Source organism: Salmo trutta, chromosome 8 (assembly GCF_901001165.1).
Source record: "Salmo trutta chromosome 8, fSalTru1.1, whole genome shotgun sequence".
Classification (NCBI taxonomy): domain Eukaryota; kingdom Metazoa; phylum Chordata; class Actinopteri; order Salmoniformes; family Salmonidae; genus Salmo; species Salmo trutta.
The window spans coordinates 21,310,323-21,333,220 of record NC_042964.1 but is presented as its reverse complement, the minus strand read 5'-3'; the positions used below and the strand labels follow the sequence as shown (position 1 = coordinate 21,333,220).

General features: G+C 41.6%; 2 protein-coding genes across 2 annotated transcripts; both read right to left on the bottom strand.

Annotated features, from left to right (window-relative positions):
- Window positions 1-3,741: 3,741 nt before the first annotated feature.
- Window positions 3,742-9,628, bottom strand: LOC115198461 (uncharacterized). The gene is made up of 4 exons (XM_029760419.1): window positions 9,549-9,628; window positions 6,913-7,227; window positions 5,828-6,100; window positions 3,742-3,938 (listed from the first exon to the last, which is right to left on the bottom strand). Exons 1-4 carry the CDS (start codon window positions 9,586-9,588, stop codon window positions 3,802-3,804), a joined length of 765 nt encoding a protein of 254 aa, XP_029616279.1. The 5' UTR covers window positions 9,589-9,628; the 3' UTR covers window positions 3,742-3,801.
- A 279-nt stretch (window positions 9,629-9,907) lies between these two features.
- Window positions 9,908-21,836, bottom strand: LOC115198460 (vang-like protein 2). Its single transcript, XM_029760418.1, has 8 exons — window positions 21,059-21,836; window positions 15,548-15,811; window positions 15,211-15,334; window positions 14,381-14,988; window positions 13,222-13,358; window positions 12,890-13,025; window positions 12,107-12,353; window positions 9,908-11,620 (listed from the first exon to the last, which is right to left on the bottom strand). Exons 2-8 carry the CDS (start codon window positions 15,616-15,618, stop codon window positions 11,360-11,362), a joined length of 1,584 nt encoding a protein of 527 aa, XP_029616278.1. The 5' UTR covers window positions 15,619-15,811; window positions 21,059-21,836; the 3' UTR covers window positions 9,908-11,359.
- Between the last annotated feature and the right edge of the window lie 1,062 nt (window positions 21,837-22,898).

Sequence of the window (22,898 nt, the reverse complement as noted above, 5' to 3'; positions counted from 1 at the left end):
TTCCAAAATGTTTTTCAAGACACAGGAACCGTCCGGTTGGAATATTACTGAAGTTTCACGTTCAAAAGGCCCAAAAGATTGATGCTTTACAACGTTTGACATGTTTGAACGAACGTAAATAGATTTTTTTTACTTTTCTTTTCGGCGCGCTTCCTACATTTGGAGTAGCTGAACTGAACGTGCGAACAACAAGGAGCTATTTGGACATAAATTATTTATCGAACAAGTTTATCGAACAAAATAACATTTATTGTGGACCTGGGATTCCTGGAAGTGCCTTCTGATAAGGATCATCAAAGGTAAGGGAATATTTCTAATACAATTTCTGATTTTAGATGACTCCAAAATGGCGGCTATCTGTATTGCCTAGTGTATTTTTCTGAGCGCAGTACTCAGACTATTGCAAAGTGTGCTTTCCCAGTAAAGTTATTTTGAAATCTTTCACAGCATTAGCATAAAGGAGATGTTCATCTATAATTCTTTGAATGACAGTTTAATATTTTATCAACGTTTATGACGAGTATTTTGTAAATTGTAGCGCTGATTCACCGGCAGTATTGGAGGCTAAATATTTTCTGAACGTCACGCGCCGATGTAAAATGCTTGAACAAAAAATGCATGTATTGTGTAACATGATGTCCTAGGAGTGTCATCTGATGAAGATCGTCAAAGGTTAGTGCTACTTTTAGCTGTGTTTTGGGTATTTGTGATGCATGCTAGTTGCTTGGAAATGGCTGTGTGGTTATTTGTGTCTATGTACTCTCCTAACATAATCTAATGTTTTGCTTTCGCTGTAAAGCCTTTTGGAAATCGGACAACGTGGTTCGATTCAGGAGAAGTGTATCTATAAAATGGTGTAAAATATTCCTATGTTTGAGAACTTTGAATTATGACATTTTGTGGTTTTAAATTTGGCGCTCTGATTTTTCACTGGCTGTTGAATAGTGTGGGACGATTTCGTCCCACCTCCCCTAGAGAGGATAAGGTATGAAAGAGGTACAACAGAAAGTACTTTTACTGGATTAAACTATGGGAACCCTACACATAACATTTTCTTATTCAAGAACAACTAGCATAGTAATAAAAGGTCCTTCAATATCTTTATATTTTTACCAATTATGGCAATATTCTCTGGTCTGATGAAACCAAGATGGAACTCTTTGGCCTGAATGACAAATCTGGAGGAAACCTGGCACCATCCCTATGGTGAAGCATGGTGGTGGCAGCATCATGCTGTGGGGATGTTTTTCAGTGGCAGGGACTGGGAGACTAGTCAGAATCAAGATGAACGGACCAAAGTACAGAGAGATCCTGTATGAATACCTGCTCCAGTGCGCTCAGGACCTCAGACTGGGGCAAAGGTTCACCTTCCAACAGGACAACGACCCTAAGCACACAGACAAGACAACGCAGGAGTGGCTTTGGGACAAGTCTCTGAATGTCCTTGAGTGGCCCAGCCAGAGCCCGGACTTGAACCCGATCAAACATCTCTGGAAAGACATGAAAATAGCTGTACAGTGATGCTCCCCATCCAACCTGACAGAGCTTGAGAGGATCTATAGAGAAGAATGGAAGAAACTCCCCAAATACAGGTGTGCCAAACTCCCCAAATACAGGTGTGCCAAGCTTGTACCATCATGCGGGGCGGCAGCGTAGACTAGTGGTTAGATCCTTGGAGTAATAACCGAAAGGTTGTAAGATCAAATTCCCAAGCTAACAAGGTACAAATCTGTCATTCTGCCCCTGAACAAGGCAGTTAATCCACTGTTTCTAGATTGTCATCGAAAATAAGAATTTGCTCTTAACTGACTGGCCTTGTTAAATGAAGGTAAAAATAAAATACGCAAGAAGATTCAAGGCTGTAATTGTGGCCAAATGTGCTTCAACAAAGTCTGAATCCTTCATGTGATATTTTGAATACATTCGTCAAAATTTCCACAAACCTATTTTTTCTTTGTCATTATGGGGTACTGTCTTTAGATTGATGAGGATTATAGAATAAGGCTGTAATGTAACAAAATGTGGAAAATGCTAAGGGGTCTGAATATTTCCTGAATGCACTGTACATGCGACAACGAGCCAGTAAGATCTTGCAAGCTCGTGCTTTGCTCACTTTCTTGCTTTTTCTGCCCACTATGCTTAATTTGCTCCCACTGTAAAATGCACAGATTAACTATCTTGGGTTAGTTATAAATATATTTAGTAGAGAGGCTGGTGTAAGCAAGACTATATTGGAATGGCAGCAATCCTAATACTTTAATTGTTGATTACCAAAAAATATAAATAATAATTAAGCTTTATTTGAACAGGGAGTCATGCTAAGACCAAGGTCTATTTTAAAGATGAACCCTGTATACACATTAATATACAGTTCATAAGCACATCAATATACATAGTGCACACATCAAAATACAAAAATAAACACAGTCATAGAAAACAAATACATTCTTCAGTAAAAAGGTCCTCAATCAGCCTTTTGAATTGCCCTAGAGGCCCCAATTCATCCAACTTTAGAGAGCCTTGAAGATCTTTCCACAAGTAAAATTCAAGATAACTAAAATCAGATTTACCTAACTCATTGGAGATCGAAGGGATCTCCAAAGTTAGCCATCCTCGAGACCACACAGCTGCCTTCAATTGAACACCACACAGCTGCCTTCAATTGGAAGTCCACCCCAATTAACTCAACATAGAAACAGACTACCTAGACTAAACATAGAATACATGAATCTCAAACAGTGCCCAAAAAACCCCGGAATACTAAATCAAATGCCCTTACTACAAAACCACCACCCTGAACCACATAAAACAAATACCCTCTGCCACGTCCTGACCAAACTACAATAACAATTAACCCTTATACTGGCCAGGACGTGACAGAGTGCAATGCATCGATCTACAAAACATCAAAGAGGGCCAGCCTACTTTCTGATACAGAATGCAGTGACGCATATTGAATCTATCGCCCGTAATTACGCGTGATTATGATACCAGGGTTGGGGAGTAACCTGTAATCTGATTACAAACCAGGGTTGGGGAGTAACCTGTAATCTGATTACAAAAAAAATGGTAACTGAAACCATTTCGTTTCCACCAAAAATACTGTAATCAGATTACAGATACTTAAAAAAAAAAAAGATTACTTATTGGATTACTTTTAAATTCAGAAATGATGTTTGCAAAGGCTTTCTGCAAAGCAATGAAGGACAAAATTAAGCTCCAAAAGAGCCTGGTCAACCGTTGGGGCAATAGCATACTACACAACAGTGTCATCTGCATACAGGTGTATGTTAAAAAAAGCTAATAAACCAACATTGTTTATACAGACAGTAAAAAGTACATGGCCTAAAATCGACTCTGGGGGAGTAGATAAAGTGCCTCATTGCCAAAATCCCGAAGTATTCCTTCAATACCAAGTTTGCAGCTGAGATGGTGCTATGACCCGGCCAGACTGGTGAACACTTGCATCTCGTAGCTTGGAATGCATCTAGTAGCTTGGAAGGATCTTAGCTGACAGTTGATTAATGATTCTATCATTTTTGCTAGGCAAGACCATTTCGAGTTAGGGTGATCATTGTTTAGGTCGGAGGGGTCACCACCTTTGTGGAGAGGGAGAACATGGACTGCCTTCCAAACCCTGGGGATAGCACCCAAGATAATTGGCAGTTAACAAACCTGTGTCAATTACTCCGCAATCAGGGGAGCAGAAAGCTGCAGCAAGAAAGGATCAAACAAATCAGCTGCAGCGGATTTTTTTTAACATCAATTTTAAGCAAGGCATCATGCACATGAAAACAAAGTTTACAAAGTTGATATGGGGAACATTTTTAACTCAATTCTAAAACAAGTATATGTTAAAACACATCCGAACACAATTCCTAAGAACAACATTACAAAAACAATTCCAGGGAAGCGGGTCTCTCCCACCACATCGGGCTCTGAGGAGACAGGAAGAGAACAGAAATACAGTCAGGTCCAAAAATATTTGGAAAGTGACAATTTTGTTGTTGTAAAGTTGTCAAAAGATTAATGTTTGGTCCCATATTCCTAGCATGCAATGACTACATCAAGCTTTTTCAGAGTAAACTTAAACGACTCAAATCGGATATAAAGTATGTAGAAAAGATAATGGGGCAAAATATTTTTCAATAATAATCTTTGAGAACTAACAATCACCAAAATAAAAAAATTCTGAAATCTGAAATTCCAAAAATGTCATGGCATGGGGCACCCATTGATTTTGTTATAATGTTTAAGTCACTCAGATAGCATTAGAACAAGGCGTAAGCCATGGCAAAATGTGTATAATTACAGGAAATTAGCTATAAAATGGAAAGCTTTTGTATATGCGGCCATGAGGAGAGCCTCTAAAACTGTGCCATTGACCATACCCTGTCACGTCCTGACCAGTAAAGGGCCTATTTGTTATTGTAGTTTGGTCAGGACGTGGCAGAGGGTATTTGTTGTACATGTTTTTGGTTATGTGTTTATATAGAAGGTTATTTTGTGTAGACTGTTTCTGGGTTTAGTGGTGTATCTATGTAGAAAGGGTATTTGATTTAAGTGGTTCGGGGTTTATTAGATATGTATTTATGTAAGATGGGGTGTTTGATTTAGGTGTTCCGGGTTGTTGGGTATGTTCTTGTATTGTATTTCTTTGGGGCTGGTCTAGTGTTGTATTTCTGTGTTGGCCTGGTGTGGCTCTCAATCAGGAACAGCTGTACATCGTTGTTGCTGATTGAGAGTCACACTTAGGTCGCCTGTTTTCACCTGTTAGTTTGTGAGAGATTGTTCTTGTTTAGCTGTTTGCCTGACAAGACTGTCCAGTTCGTTTGTGTTTTATATATGTTTATTGTGTTTTCCTTCTTCACCAAATAAAAAGAAGATGAGTATATATTTTCCCGCTGCGTCTTGGTCTTTACCCTATGACACACCCACTACTTTTTTTTACAATAAAAGTCTCCAAAATGATACAATACATTATTTACCATTCATTTCTATTGGGCACAAAATAATCTGAAACAAACTACAAGTTTGTAGAGTCACAAGCTTGATGAAGTCATTGCGTGCTAGGAATAAGAGACCAAATACTAAACTTTCGACTACTTTAATACACATATGTAAATTTGTTCAAATACCTTGAGTTCCCTGAAATGGGGGGACTATGTACAAAAAGTGTTGCAATTCCTAAACAGTACACCTCAAATTAAAGCTGATAGTCTGCACTTTAAACTCAAATCTTTAAGCACCAGCTGTCAGAGCAGCTCACAGATCACTGCACCTGTACATAGCCCATCTATAAATAGCCCAAACAACTACCCCTTCCCCTACTGTATTTATTTATTTATTTTGCTCATTTGCACCCCAGTATTTCTACTTTGCACACTCATCTACTGTCAAATCTACCATTCCATTGTTTTAATTGCTATATTGTATTTACTTTGCCACCATGGCCTATTCATTGCCTTTACCTCCCTTATCTCACCTCATTTGCTCACATTGTATATAGACTTGTTTTTCTACTGTATTATTGACTGTATGTTTGTTTTACTCCATGTGTAACTCTGTGTTGTTATGTGTCGAACTGCTATGCTTTATCTTGGCCAGGTCGCAGTTGTAAATGAGAACTTGTTCTCAACTTGCCTACCTGGTTAAATAAAGGTGAAATTAAAAATAAATAAAAAAATCTAAAGTGCTAGAGTACAGAGCCAAAACAACCAAAAATGTGCCATTGTCCAAATACTTTGGGACCTCACTGTAAGCCAAACACTGTTCACAACAGCAAGCTTGACCAGTGTAAGAACTCCCTGCCCATACCATACCCTACCTTGGCATCTCTCCGTCACAACCCGGAAGGCTTTAGAGAGCCCATTGCTGGAAGTACAATTGAAGGTGGCATTTCTGTTGGGGCTGTAAGACGTCCAGACGACAGAGACGTTGGTGTTGGAATTCCCCCTCCAGAAGGCATCCTCAAACGCAGCCTCTGGTTCCCAGGAGAGGTGGGTGTCCTTCACTGAAGAGGAGCACTGAAGAGCCATCACACAATGGCTGTCCTTCAACATGCTGAAGACCTTACGGACGCTGGGCTTGCTGAGATGCTCTGGACATTTGAACAGAAATAAAGGAAGCTCTCGTGAATAGAAAACACATTTTCCAGAAACAAAACTGGGAATACAATATGAATACAGTAGAGTTGTTCCACCAAATTAGTACCTTTTGCATCCCTTTGATATTTTAATTAGAAATTGTGCACAAATATTCCGTTTTAAAAGCCTGTTAGGAATAGGACCTCATAGAAAATGCAATAAATCTGTGAGAAAGTGCCAAAATTCAGCATTTTGACATGTCCCTCTGTGCACCCTCTGTGACTTCTAGATAGATTTCAACATAATTAACCTCAACCCCAAAAGTGTTCACCGTCATTGTAAAGCCCTAGTTATTTTGTGGCTTTAACAAATTAATTTCGGAAGATTATTATTTATTTCATATGATTAGTGATTCATCTTATCACATGAAGCGTCTGTCCCTCATGTTAAGGTCAACCCTGTTACGTGAACTGAACTCTCGTTTTAATATTGTGAAACTATTCATATTTTTTCAAAAAAAACATTGAACATCTAATATTGAAATCATAATGTAAAAGCAGGCGAGCTGGTTCTACTCTTTTTGGCCTTTTTCTGGTGTTTTGTGGTGGAAAACTGAGTGGGCCGAGCATAACACGTACACCCTGTTACCCATAGATAGACAGGCTAGAAATGTTTATCAATACATTTTTGGGGGGTGAAGCTTGCATTCAATTGCCATTTTGGGACCCTTGGGTTCTGGGCTCACTTGCACTACAGGCAAATCTTATCGAAATCCTACAGAGTGCACCTTTAATACGTGTACATTGTTGTGATTTGAGAGCCTTACCTGTCACAGTGAGCCTGAGTTTTTGGCTCTGCTGCTCTCCCTTAATGTCTTTAAGGAGAACAGAGTAAACCAGTGCATCCCCTATCCTCACATCTCTTATCTCTAAGTCCCCGGACGAGATGTTGAGTCTTAGACGACCCTGAAACTGCCAGAAACGGTCTGTTTTGAGAGTGTATGGTTCTTTCCTGTACGTTGCAATCCAGGTGTTGTTGCTGAATATAGACCACTCTATCTTGCTCAAGATCCAGGATAAGTTAGCCCCAGAAGACAAGGTGACAGAATCTCCCAGGTAACCAGCGGTATCTCCCATCACCACTGAAACATAATGGAATGATTGTCCTGATGGTGGTGGTATCATGTATAGTAATATACACAGAATTAGATAGAACATAATTCAAATATGTATCCTTATGGTAATAACAGAGATCATCATCATCATTATCATCATCAATTGCTTCAATTTTCTGAGAGTATAAACATAAATTATTATTCAGTTGAAATAAATAACTGGTTTTGTGATAACTGCCATTTTAATGAGATAGTATATAATTTAGGACAATTTAGAATTTGCTTTCTGTTTCTGTTTTCTGTTTCGGTCATGGGTCAAGACGTAGGAAATACGTATCAATGGAGGTTTGACATCTTAACCTTAAACCAATTGTATCAAAAGTGGTCAAATTAGCCTAAACTACTTCATACTAGATGTGATATGGACTGATGAAAGGTTACGTATACCTTGATCTTCGGTACACCATTAGAGTTCAAAAAGCAAATCGATAAAGGTGACATCATAGCAAGTGCCTTTATCAGGGTTTAGGGTCAGTCCCATTTTAATTCAGATGATTTAATTCAAGAATGGAAAATGTACATACAGCTGAAGTTAGAAGTTTACATACACCTTAGCCAAATACATTTAAACTCAGTTTTTCACAATTTCTGACATTTAATCCTAGTAAGAATTCCCTGTCTTAGGTCAGTTAGGATCACCACTTTATTTTAAGAATGTGAAATGTCAGAATAATAGTAGAGAGAATGATTTATTTCAGCTTTTATTTCTTTCATCACATTCCCAGTGGATCAGAAGTTTACATACACTCAATTAGTATTTGGTAGCATTGCCTTTATATTGTTTAACTTGGGTCAAACGTTTCAGGTAGCCTTCCACAAGATTCCCACAATAAGTTGGGTGAATTTTGGCCCATTCCTCCTGACAGAGCTGGTGTAACTGAGTCAGGTTTGTAGGCCTCCTTCCTCGCACACGCTTTTTCAGTTCTGCCCACAAATGTTCAATAGGATTGAGGTCAGGGCTTTGTGATGGCCACTCCAATACTTTGACTTTGTTGTCCTTAGGCCATTTTGCCACAACTTTGGAAGTATGCTTGGGGTCATTGTCCATTTGGAAGACCCATTTGCGACCAAGCTTTAACTTCCTGACTGATGTCTTGAGATGTTGCTTCAATATATCCACATAATTTTACTTCCTCATGATGCCATCTATTTTGTGAAATGCACCAGTCCCTCCTGCAGCAAAGCACCCCCACAACATGATGCTGCCACCCCCGTGCTTCACGGTTGGGATGGTGTTCTTCGGCATGCAAGCCTCCCCCTTTTCCCTCCAAACATAATGATGGTCATTATGGTCAAACAGTTCTACTTTTGTTTCATCAGACCAGAGGACATTTTGTCAAAAAAGTATGATCTTTGTCCCAATGTGCAGTTGCAAACCGTCATCTGGCTTTTTTATGGCGGTTTTGGAGCAGTGGCTTCTTCCTTGCTGAGCGGGCCTTTCAGGTTATGTCGATATAGGACTCGTTTTACTGTGGATATAGATACTTTTGTACCCGTTTCCTCCAGCATCTTCACAAGGTCCTTTGCTGTTGTTCTGGGATTGATTTGCACTTTTTGCACCAAAGTGCATTCATCTCTAGGAGACAGAACACGTCTCCTTCCTGAGCGTTATGACGGAAGCGTGGTCACATGGCGTTTATACTTGAGTACTATTGTTTGTATAGATGAACGTGGTACCTTAAGGCCTTTGGAAATTGCTGCCAAGGATGAGGTCTACAATTGTGGTCTACCATTGTTTTCTGAGGTCTTGGCTGATTTCTTTAGATTTTCCCATGATGTCAAGCAAAGAGGCACTGACTCAAATGATGTCAATTAGTCTATCAGAAGCTTCTAAAGCCATGACATCATTTTCTGGAATTTTCCAAGCTGTTTAAAGGCACAGTCAACTTAGTGTAAGTAAACTTCTGACCCACTGAAATTGTGATACAGTGAATTATAAGTGAAATAATCTGTCTGTAAACAATTGTTGGAAAAATGTGTCATGCACAAAGTAGATGTCCTAACCGACTTGCCAACACTATAGTTTGATAACAAGAAATTTGTGGAGAAGTTGAAAAACGAGTTTTAATGACTCCAAGTGTATATAAACTTCCGACTTCAGCTGTACATGTTTAAAGAGGACTTCCTTTAAATTCTTGTAATGTAATTTCAATTGACTTACTTGATTGAAATAGAATTGACCTCAACCCTGCCTCTCTCGTCACTCATTACTTCAAAGTATTAACAATGACAGACTTTTAGAGAGACCCTCACCGCAATCAAGCAAAATGTAAAGGTAAGCAGCTTACCTGGTATGATTGTAAGAAGAGCGAGAACTACACATGCCATATTGAAATGGGAACTTCAAAATGGATACTGTTCCCCTTTCTAGTGACAAGTTTGAAGCATAGGCCAAACCCTCTGTTGTTTGTGGTTAGACTTCCGCTTTAACGTACGTGTCAAAAAACAGTTTGTCAAAGTCACAAGTATAAAAGGTTATTGCACACTATTCCTTTGACAGAATTGTACATTCAGCATGAATTCTCTGACAAACCTATTAATCTACAGTATAAATTGTCATTCCAATGTTACTATAAATGAAAATATGAGACAGAGACAGAGAGACAGGGGTGGGGTGGGACACATAGCATCATATCACGAGAGAGCATCATATCACGAGAGATCATTTATTTAAAAGGCCGTAACAATTTAGTCCTAGAATTATGAAATATGAAAAACATTCACATCATTAACTGCAATCTACAAATGTATTTACAACATGAAGTGATGCTAAAAAATAAAATAAAATGCAGTTCTTATGTAGAAAAGAAAATAATAAACAGCTGCCATTGTCTCAAACATATGGTACACATATAAAAAGATAAAACCATTTATATACAACATAGGAGACAGACTACAGCAGCTCTAAGCTGCCAAAGAGCACAATAACCGTTGTTTGTGCTGGACCCATAAGGACTGTTACTGATGTTCACCTCAGAGCCTTGAATCTAACAAATCACATCTTAAACCGCACACTCAAGCACAGGTTAATAAAAACAAATGTGTTGATTTGTGTGTTTAGGCATGGTCTAATGTTCAGAACAGTACAGCGGTCATGTTGTACACATGACTATGGCTGTGTTCCAATTGTCTCTCTTTCTTCCAAAAAATGTGTTCACTGACTTGATGACTGGTATAAGAAATATGGGGGAAACTCCCACTAGCCCTGGCCTCCACCAAGGCAATGGTTTTGTTGGGAAGTAGTAAATGAGTGCACACTTCAGGAGAAATTAGATATTATTGGGATTCAGCCCTATATCTGATATGGACTTTTATTTGGCATGAAAAACAAAAATAACCTCACATATCATGACAATAGGTTCAGTCTGTTTTTTGTATCTGTTCCTTCTTCTTCATTATAAAACCAACACTGGAATACACATTAAAAGTCCCCAACATAACATCCATTAATTAACATCACAAAAAATCTCCCAAACATTTTATTTCTTATGAAAATCAGCTGGTCAGTGTTTCAACTAAACATTCATCAGCTGTCCCTACAACAACCCACTTCCTTTGGACCAGGAATCAGATTTTGTCCAATGAAAATGGTTCCACTGTCAGGAAGCAGTCAATTTATTTGTTGATTCAGTGATTCCAATCACCTGATTGGTTGACGTCGTAGCTAATTTGCAACTTTTGCAAGCACATAACTTTTCTAGTTCTTTTTTTTGATCAAGTCTTCCTATTCACATTTATCTTTAATCAGTTCATTGGTTAGTAATGTAGTAATGTCAACTTCAAATAATGCGGTCCAGTTATTGTCAAGGAATGAGAAACATACAGGTCCCAATGACTAACACAGTAACACACACAAATACATTCACACACAGTTAATAAAACAGAACAGCCACAGAGGTCTCTCCTCCAGCCCTTGGTAGCAGACGCCACATTTCCACTGCTTTGTGTGAAAAAAAAGACAAATAGCCGTCTTCTCTCCCTTTTTCACACAGAGGTCAACACTGAGAGAGATGGGCTTTGAGGAAAGCTGAAGCATAGGTTCTCTCTTTCTCTCTTGCATCTCCTCTTCCCCCCTCTTTATCACCTACTTCCTCTCCCTCTACACAGAGGTCTCCGACTGCAGCCTCATGACAAACTTGTGGCTCTTGGGGTCGATAAACTCCTCCCCCAGGTGGAGGAAGGGGAGGGGCGTCACCGTGACAACCAGGGAGAAGTCGAGACGTCGCAGGGAGAAGACCAGACCCTGACTCAGGGCTGATGTCACCGGCTCCTCGCTCACTAGGGTCCACTGGCGACCCATACCGTTCTCCCGCTGGTACTGCAGCGTGGGGCCTGGTGAAAGGTAGCGCTCCAGGAAGGCCTGAGAGAAACACACAGAGAAGCAGATAGACAGCCAGCCAGGGTGGGACGTTAGTGGGGCAACAGCTAGGAGTTAGTGTTTGTGGTGAGCACTTTCTCTCAGTGGAATGTAAAGTAGTCTAGATATTATTAATCAGGGGAATCATGCTTATTTCAATCCCTTTACGGTCAAGAATAGTGTCCTATATGGGCTGTTATTTGGGGTATACGGGTCCTATTTAAGGGCGTAGTGGTCATATGGAAAGGGTATAGGTGTCACATCAAGAGTGTATGAATCACATCTTACTGTCTGATGGGCATCTTAGGGGTCATGTGAGGGTGTAGGGGTCATGTTGTGAGTGTGTATGGGGTCATGTTGTGAGGGCATAGGGGTCATGTTGTGAGGGCGTAGGGGTCATGTTGTGAGGGTGTAGGGGTCATGTTGTGAGGGTGTAGGGGTCACGTTGTGAGGGCATAGTGATCATGTTGTGAGGGCATAGTGGCTCACCTTGGGTGTCATGTTGTGCGTGATACAGAACTGCAGGTGGTTGATAATGCTCTCCATGCTGTGATAGGGCTGCTGGCGCGTGGTCCTCAGGTACTTCTGCATGGCCCGGGCCATGGGGGCAAAGATGGCCTGAGCCGCCTCCCGGGGGTCCATCACCTCACGGGGGTGTTTGGGGGACGACGCGGCTGGCTCGTCGTCCTGGAGACGCTTGATGTGGGTGAAGGCTTCCTCTACCGCCACCACCAGCCTGGGAGGAGGAAAGGGCACGCGTTAATGAGTACGCAGGTGTTGTTTCAGGCTAGCATTTGTATTGCAAGCGCTAAACCGAGAGGATCTAAATGTCAGCGTTATTGAAATAGCATGGGCAACGGAGAAAAACAAATTGGTACCATTTAAGGCCAAGTGGCAAACAATAATGCAGGAAATAGGGATGGGGATATGAGCAGGCAGTTCTGGGCGGATGAGATGTAGTCATTGTTTGGATGTGTCTGTAAGTTGGTGTTCGTATATGTTTGTTTTTGTAATGTAAAAAAAAAGAAAGAAAAGGAAAAATAAAAAAAGAATTAAATAAATAAATAACAATCTACTTTGTTTTTATAATGGCAGTCTTTCTATACCTGGGGTTTGAAAAATCTGTGATGTTCCCTTGATTAGTTTTGAACTGTTTAATTCACCAAATGAAAAAAAATATCACTTTTCATAAAAGCAGTTTTTCTACAACAAATGGACTGAAATGTTCTTTCTTTGACAATCTACCCAGCCCAGTGTGTCTCCACTCCTCACCTGGCCTTGCGCTTGCGGACCCTGCGGTCCATCTCTGCCTCCTCGTAGTAATACTCGTTGTGGGAGTTGTCTCTCCTGCGGGCGGCTGCAGCGATCATCGCTCTGGACTGACCCGTAGAGTTATTAGTGTTGTTCTCTGGAAGAAAAATCACAATAAAGAAAAATGATCAACAAACATGTAATGTCACAATTTCTTTGCAAAAAAAAAAAAAAAGTATCGCTATGGGTTGAGAGAACACATAGAAGACAGAGGTGGAAGAGTTGAGAAAAATAACTGAGGGAAAAGAGGGGCGAGATGATGAGAGACGGAGGGGATAGCGTTCGAGACTTACCTTCACCCAGAGTGTAGACTTTGAAGCCAGAACTCTTCTTAGAGAGGATGGACTTGGGCAGGTTGAGGAGGGCAGGGTTGTAGACTGGGAAATCACTGTAGTACTGGTCCAGCACCCACACTGCTGCCCTCTGAATACTGGAGAACAACAAGGAAGGGACGAACCCTTATTAAATCTATGTCATTACTATGGAATATGTCCTAAATCATCATCAGTAGCAGCGTCATCATTATCCCTTTGGCAACATCTTAAATCTGCCGATGTGCCCTTGAGCAAGGCACTTAACCCTAATTTGCTCCAGGGGCACTGTACTAATATAGGTGCAGTCAAAAACAAAACATTTGACTGCACCTATCCGATGTATGTGACAATACAACATACAGTATTTAAACATTTTTTTTTGCCAAACATCAGACAAGTGCTTTACCTTCAAAATTGCACCTCTAGCACACCCTACAGGACCGAGGTAGTCCTGCAGCTATTTTAGATGATCAGCTGGGTGGGGTATAGTTGCACCCCAGGCCTCACTGCTTCAAACACACTAAGGTGGGAACCAGATGACTAGTGGAGCAGACACAACCGCACCCATTTGATCATACACATGACTGCTTGCCAAATAGCCTGGTGCATCCAAAACATTTTCAGGGGGCACATACAAAAAATAAAAACAGTGTGTGTGTGTGTGTGTGTATTATTATTATTATTATTATTATTATTATTATTATTATATGTTTTGCTGTATATCTTTGTATTTTACATTTGGGTTAGTGTCCTTGTCTATCAGTGTTGTGTTACTTGTCATGTTTTGTGTCTTGTGTGGATCCCAGGAAGAGTAGCTGCTGCCTCTGCAAAAGCTAATGGGGATTCAAACAAAGAAATTAAGAGATTTGTATGCAAATAGCCCAAACAAACTGACTGACGAGGTAATGCAGGTTTCGGTTAATCTCCGACTGACAGATTCGCAGGCCAACCACAATGTTATAATAACAGTCTCTGAAACCAGAGTACTAGGTTACTAAAAATGCAAACAAACACCATAACAACTTTTACACAGAACCCCACACAATAGAAACCCACTCCCCAATCTCTATTAAAAACAGCATGTAAACTACAAACATAAAACACCTCGAAAACACAACCACACGTCTCCAAGACCCACCTGAGATGTCCTACGTTGTAGAAGCGACTTTCCCCGTCAGTGGTGCGCACCACCTTGAGGCAGAAGGCAGGCTGCAGATGTCTGACCTCCAGCAGCACTAAGGCCAGGTACTGGATGAAAAGCAGCGCGTCCACCAGCGACGCCGCATACCCCACGATACCCCTGTAGTCCCTCTCCCGGGGCTCCAGCACGCGCACGCCATAGAACAGCCAGTAGGACGCCACGAACAGGAAGACGAGCGCCAGCAGCAGGCAGCGGAAGACGTAGAAGCGGGGCAGGGTAGCGCGCGGCGGGCGCAGGAACAGAGCCCAGGTGGAGATGAGGAGGACCAGGAGCTTAAAGGCCAGGGAGACGTAGAGACCCTCGCAGGGCGTGCCGCAGGGCTCCAGGGCCTCGCGCCACAGCAGCTGCGGCAGAGCCAGGAAAGCCAGGGGGGTGACCAGGGCGAAGAGGCCAAGGATGGCGCCCAATCCTGGGCCCAAGAAACGCCGGCATTCCAGTGGGGAGGACTCCTCGAGCTCTTTGGAGACGCGCGTCAGGTCCTCGTTAGAGACGCTGTGTTCTGACGTGCCAGTCTGCACGGTGGTCGTCTCACCCCAGTTATCATCCTGGAGTAGGGAGAGGGAGGGAGAGATTTCTTTGAGCATATGGTGGGAGGTGTGACAGGGAAGAGGCAATATTACCTGAACAAATGGGAGAGGACAAAAAGGATGAGTGATAAGAGACAGATTAGACAGAGAGAAACTAAAGCCAAGTATTGACCCCCCCAGTCAAAGATCAAGGTGTGGAAGTGAGGGGAGATGTACTGTAGGAAAGAAGTGAACTCTGACCCGATCGTCTCCGCGGGTGGACTCGGTGTCCAGCAGAGGCTCTCCAGGGGCATGGATGGTGACTGACTTGTCTCCACGACTACTGCCGTCTCTGCTCTTGGAGCGGTGCCTGTCCCGCCTATCCCTGAACATCACACACAGAGACATAAACAAAAGGGTTAACCGTAATTGTCATGGTTTCTATTTTTGGGCGAGGTTAACCAAACCAGATCAACAAAGTTATACACAGCTTCTCTGACGTAGGATATGCATGTTTACACAAGCGAGAGTGTAGTAACAAGAGTGAGTGTGAGTAAATGTACAGTATAAGTATCTATGTCGTACACGTGTTACCCACCTGTGCTTCCTAGAGTTGCGGGAGTGCGAGGACTTGTAGGAGTAGCCCGAGTACTGCGACTCGTTGTCCATGTCAGAGGCCGGTGGGCGGGGTTTGCCCCTGTGGGCCCCTCCTCCCCCCGTGCCGTGCTGCCCGGCTCCGCCCAGCTGACTCTTGCGGTGGCTGATGGACTTGGATGAGAGGGCCAGTGGCAGGCGGAGGAGCTCAACCTTACTCCTGAAGGAATCTATCTTGGAGGCTGGAGGAGAGGGGGGGGGGACAGACCTGACGGAGGGGGGAGAGGGGGAGGGAGAGAGGTGGTGGGCGAATGAGGAGATGTTAATCTTAATGTGTTATTAACATGTCCGTCAAACTATTACCATGTAATTAGTCCTATTAGACAGACAAGCGGTCACAACAGGACTAAAGGGCAGGTTGTGGAAAAAACAAGCGCTCAAAAGGATAGCTTTTATATATATGACTCTCTAAATAGGACTCAAAACAGCAATGTTGGAAAAAACTCAATTTTTATTTGCTTGCATTGCCTAGTCACTCTGTCTGGGATATGAAGGAACTCAGTTTGCTGTCATTTGATAAATGAGGATTATTTCACAGTCCATTTTAGGTTGCTCTCACAAGACACAAACACATTAAAAAGGAAGGATTTTCCATAATTGGGAGATGGGTAATAGCAGCTGAAGTAGCCTCACAATGAAGTTGTGGTATAACTTCAGAGGTTATTAACCTCGATTATACTCTCCTGGAGTACAAACCTAATTTCACTCCTCATACGTAAGTTCAGATGGAAAATACACACCATTTAACAGCAACAAAATGTGTTTCACCAAGTTGACAGGAGCTTGCTACTTACTGCCTTTTCATAATCCCGATTGTGCACGCACGCACGCACTACGCACGCACGCACACACATACACTCGCACATTGCATTCCCTGCCATCCCCTGTGGTCTCCAGGGCAACAGAGCTTGGCTATTACTATGGGGATGAATAAGAGGCGATGGGTGAGAGGGGATTGGGGGGGTGTTACCATGGTGGCCTGACCAACGCCCCACCTTCTCTCCCACTTGGTCTAAAAAGATATTCTGGTTCTGAACTACTCCATCCTGATTTTGCCAATATGTGTTTACATCGGGTAATATGTTGCAAAGATCCTAATGCAATTTCAGCTGGACTAGCACTGCTATGTCCTATGAGAGAGGCATTGATTCTTAATGTGATAATGTGTAGTGAATGAATAACTATTTCTGTCGCACTCCCTCTTCACTCGCTCCAATTCACTCCTCAACCCGTTTTGGGCCCTCACAATGGGTTTCATGTGAGAATAAGACAGGAGCTTCCTGGTTAAGACACACACACACTCTATTCATACAAATGCCAATGACATTAGCTAGAATTCTACACATGGTTTTTAGAGGCAGAGAAGGCTAAACCATTTAAAGAACGATGACAACAAAATGAGGACGTTTGCAGAAACACCTACTCTGAAATATCAACCGTTTGCCCAGGTGCCTTAACAATGAATGAAATAGCGGATTAAGAATGAACAGTCTAGAAATCGACAGAATCCCACGTAAAAAAAAATATATATGGCCATTTAACATTTACTGGGGAATAAGGCCTCTTTTGAGAGAACCTGAGTAGCTCACGGGAAGTAAAGGTCTCACCAAATTCATCAGGACAGCTATATAGAAAAACAGGAGAGGTAATGATGTCAAGCAGTTAACTACTTTTTGGTTATTAACCGTGTTAGAGAGAGTAAGCTAATAGCAATGTCAGCTATCCTCCTTTAAACTCAAGTTAAAACAGTCTGTGCTAGCCGCAATCCTTGGGACGTCCCTACGCCATTGAAGTTGACATTTAAATTGGTTAAGGTAAGGATTATGGTTAGGGACGTCCCGAGTATTCTGTATAGCACTGACCAAGTTAAAACTATTGGCAAGGATCATCGTCGCTGATGAAAACCCAAGGCATTTTTAACTCAAATACTTCTAATAAGTTGAACTCAAAGTCAATGAAAAGTCATTCTTACTTAAAATGTTTGTGGTACTGACTCAAAACTCAATGAGAAGTCACATCAACTCTATTTTTTTAAGTTACTATAACAAATCATTTTTACCCCCAGCATGCTCTACTGCAGGTAGATTTTTTGGAACTGTTTATAATACGTGTTTTTGCATGTACATTGGGTGATTCATTGATTAATTGTATGCTACACAAAGATAAGTAAATGTTTCTAAACTAATCCAATCATTTATTTAGAGTTTTAGCACCACTTACTGAAAATGGTCGTTCCAGTTTAAATGGCTTAGGTATTCTCCTCACACTGTTCCTAACGCTGGCAGACATTATGAATGCAGGTTGCAGGTGAACAAAAATGTAAATTGTTGGAAATCCTAACTCTGGCTGGATTCCAATAGGAATTACACATCACTTCGCAAGTCCACATATTGCAACTTGCAGATAAGGTTGCAAAATTTGGGTACATTTTCAAAGGTTTTCCGGAAATCTGGGAATTTTGGTTAAATTACAGGAATTATGCAACCCTACTTGCAGGGCTGATGTGGCCTGTAAACCATGAGTTTCAGGCCACTGTATTAGGGTAAAGCTAGGCTTCAAAATAAGGCCGTACGAGATATGTAATGTATTGTCATAAAGAGTTTAATTATAAAGATAACATTCCCCTAGGAACTCACTTTGTGACGGGCACAGAACTGAAAATACATTCAACAACCATGTCTCTATCACTAACAAATCAGTTTAAGTAATGATTACTAAAAAAAATGTTAAGTAACTGTACTCAGATATATGAAGTGCAACGGGTTTCCTCAAAACTTGAGTAATGACATCACATTGGGGTTTACAGTGTGGGTTCAATCGGAGTTCACCCTCTGTACCGTAGATGTGGTAAGAAGTCATGTTAAGATGTCTTCCACTTTGTCAGCTCGGACTACTGTCTTTTGCCTCTGCACCGCTCCCCCACCATCCTCTCTCCCAAAAGCCAAACCGTCTTCTTTCTTGACTTTATTTTCTATGTGAATCACTGCTAAAAGTAGTTTGACTCCCTTCAGCTTGGTTTATTCAATGACTCATCCAACTCAGATTTGCAAAAGGCAAATAAGCCTTTTTGAAATCTGTCTTCCCTCTCTCACACAGTAATTACAGTAGCTGGCATTGTTTCCCAAGCAGCAGGGCACTATTGTGATTGATATGTGGAGGTGTGGTCATGAGTGTGTGTTGTAGCTTAGTGGGGATATTACATTACCTATTATTCTCCATTTCTTCTGTACCAGTTAACCCTAGACAACCCCCCCATATATATATATATATATATAAATAACTTGAAAATGTGGCCCTCTGCTTTGCTTAATATAAGACATTTGAAATTATTTATACTTGTACTTTTGATACTTAAGTACATTTTAGCAATTAGATTTACTTTTGATACTTAAGTATATTTAAAACCAAATACTTTTACTCAAGTACTATTTTACTGGGTGACTTCCACATTTAAGTCATTTTCTATTAAGGAATCTTTACTTTTACTCAAGTATGACCATTGGGTACTTTTTCCACCACTGGAACCAGATTAGTTACAACTGGGGTTGGAGCGAAAACCTACAGAAGGGTAGCTCTCCAGGAACAGGGTTGGAGACCCCTGCTGTAGAGAATAAAACATATTCCAAAACATGCAGCCTGTTTGCAACAAGGCACTTAAAATAATAAAGTAATACTGCCAAAAATGTGGCAAAGAAATTAACTTTTTGTCCTCACTACAAAGTGTTATGTTTGGGCAAATCCAACAACACATCAATGAGTACCACTCTTCATATTTTCAAGCATGGTGATGGCTGCATCATGTTATGGGTATGGTTTGTCATCTGCAAGAACTAGGGAGGTTTTTTTCAGGATAAAAAGAAACGGAACAGACCTAAGCACAAGCAAAATCCTAGCGGAAAACCTGGTTCAGTCTGCTTTCCAACAGACTCTCGGAGACAAATTCCCCTTTCAGCAGGACAATAACCTAAAACACATGGCCAAATATCCATTGGAGTTGCTTACCTAGACGACATTGAATGTTCCCGAGTGGCCTGTTTATAGTTTTGACATAAATTGTCTTGAAAATGGCTGTTTGGCAATGATCAACAACCAATTACACAGAGCTTGAATAATTTTTTCAGAATGTACAAATGTTGCAAAATCCAGGTGCGGAAAGCTCTTAGAGACTTACCCAAAAATTCTCAACGCTGTAAAAGCTGCCAAATGTGATTCTAACATGTATTGACTCAGGGATTTGAATGCTTATGTAAATTAGATATTTAAGTTGCAATAAATTCAACAAACAAAAATTCACTTAGTCATTATGTTTAGATGGGTGAGAGAATTTTTTTTTAATCAATTGTTGAATTCAGGCTGCATCACAACAAAATGTAGAGTAAGTGAAGGGGCGTGAATACTTCGGATGGCACTGTAAACCCCTAGTTTGTGGGACTAGTGTGTGTGGTAGAATAAATGTGTGTTCCTTTAATTCCATTGCAGTCCACTGCAACCATTTAACAGTAGGACTCTAATTTAGGCAACACACAAATGTTCTGGGTATTCCATCTGGAACCTCAAAAGGCACCTGCTACTTCATAATAGGCTGGAAAAGTTATAGTCCCTGGTGGCAGTGCTGTCTAAATGCCGGGGGCTCTCCTCCCTTCCACAGGCCTCGATGAAAGCCTCGGAGGCGCAGCAAGGCGCTAGAGCGTGGCGGCGCCTCAGCCCAGTGTAACTCAACTAATCGAGCCACAGGCTTCACGGGGCCTATTCATTACGAACCGGTCTCATTCCAACAATGAGACGCATGCAACTTAAACGCGCAGGTATGTTTAAAAAAAGGGTCAGAATAGCCTTTTTTTTTCGCAAAATATTATCAACGTTTGTCGGTGAAGGTGTGTTTTTGCGAGCCGACTTGAAACAACGTTAAACGTCTCACGCCCATGCAGCAGCACGGATATGTGGGTTGCCAAAACAGATTTTTAGGGGATTTGGTTATAGTCTGGATGAAAAACCGTCAGCATGCTCACATTCATCAACATAAACTGCTATTAACCAGTTTTATTCCTGTGCTATATTTGGCACACATGCGTAAAAGTGCAATTTGGGTGACAAGTGACATACTTCATGTTGTTGCCTAGAGACATGCAACTCAAACTCAATGGATTCAAATCGGAGTTGAATTTATCGGACTAAACTGTAAGTGGCTATCATCAAGCCGGAATAGTTTACAGATACTGTCAACGGATGATGTTCTAATTACATTTTCTAATAACTTGACCAAATATCCTAACCATCAATGCCACCTATTCATCAATGATAAACAATCGGCCAGCAATCGAAGGACCTGACTAGGGAAATGAACGGTCCCAGAGTGCTTTGAATAGAGGCTGTGAATGACAAACCTGACACGGAGAAAGGACTACTATTAAAGAATACAATTAAAATAAGACTCCAAGCAGTTCAGAAAGCTTACCTTTCTTTTCAAAATGTGATACCCAAATTGGTGAACGTGAATCGTAGCCTAAAAACCTCGACACAAAGAAAACCCTAAACAGTGATTCAAATCAGGCGACGGAGACGTATCCTAATTCAGTTTCTTTTTCATATACACTATTCAGGAAGGAAAGGTTTGTAACTTGATTCCTCTTCAAATACAATATCATTTATTCAACTGAAAATCATCCAGGCTATACAAAAGCCATGAGCCGCATCCATTCTCGGTTTCTGCATCTGTTCTTTGCTGGAAGCCCCGCTGCGCGTGTGAATACAGTCATTCATCACCGAGAGGGGTGCGCGAAACAACGCTCCACCGAGACGCAATGCTTTTATATCCCGTTAATAATCACAGAATACAATCCATAAAGAGAATCCAAGAATAGGCGTTATCGGGCAACTGATATAAATTCAAATTTGCAGTTCTTAGGAGCTCAAATTTCTTGCGCTCTTCTTGTTCTGTGGTCCCTTGTAACGACAGAACACGTCGCCGGGTTTGGGACAATTGCTCGCCCCCCTTTCCAAAGGGCTAAACTGCGTTACACGGTCCCTCGCGTTTTGGAATATTCAGCCACAGTTTCTCGATTGGTTTCTGTTTCCTCGTATGGAAACGGTTACCCAGTCAGTCTTTCTGGATAACTAAGATCCGGATTCGTCTTTCCTCCATTCAAAATGATCTTGCTCTTTGCTTTCCAACCCTAAAAATCAATGGCCTCCCTCCCCTCTCCAAAGTCCAACGGTGCTCCGCCTCCACCTCCCACTCTCTACTCCACCCGCTCCCCTCTCTCTACTCCCCCCTGTTCATTCTGTTCCCAGACTCTCACCGCTACTTTCTCTCGTAGACGAAGGCAGGGCCATGGTGTAATCCTGCCCCGTTCACGTCTTTACGAAGGACGATCACAGAACAGCAGTTTGTCCCAGAACAGATCTACTACAAATGCGTTATCCTCCCTAAACCGTCTGTTTCATACAAAGCTAACTCTGACCCGTGGATGCTCCCTGAATTTAACAAATTTAACAGATGAAACCTAAAAGATGCAGGCCTATTCCATGTAGGCTGTGCTCCAGAATCAGGTCTACGACCCAAATACTGGCTACAATTCTGAATTAATTCAACTTCCAGCCTCTTAAATGTAATGGATTTGGGATATTTGGCCAGTGATAGGGCTTGTTAACTGCCCCAGTGAACGTGGCCCTGAGCATGCGTAGCAGTGTGTGGAATGCAATTTCTCGTACCTCAGTTATAACACAAGACTTGACACATTACCAAACACAACATAAAACACACTTTACTCTGATATACATTGACTGCTCAACTGGATAGTGCATTAGGCTTAACAGAAACCTACCAACAGTGCACAAATCCCCATAAAAGGGTTGCATATATCCTATACCAATTTACAGGTGAATCTCAATTGTTTCCTTGTGTCCTCTCTCCTTCTCAAAACACATTGGAGGAGAAAGTCAGAGGTTCCTCCCCTTGGGCCATCTCCTCCAATGCGTTTTGAGAAGGAAGCAAGGAGAAAGGACACAGAGTCAAGGAAATACAATTGAGATGCACCAATCATGTCATGGCCCTTGGAGACCGATCACTTAGGATTTCTCCTATTGAATAGAATATTTCCAAGCCCCAAAGTTTAATACTTGGCTTACTTGATTCCTATAAAAGGAGTATAGGCCGCTAGATGAATGTCCTCCGTCTCACTCGGTTCGGGGGCAGGTTTTTCCAGGTCACACCAGTTACTAAGGCTGCCGCTCACTCTCTACCTGGACGTCTCTCCTCCAAGAGGTCGACTTCGATACGGGTATTGAGCTCGAGC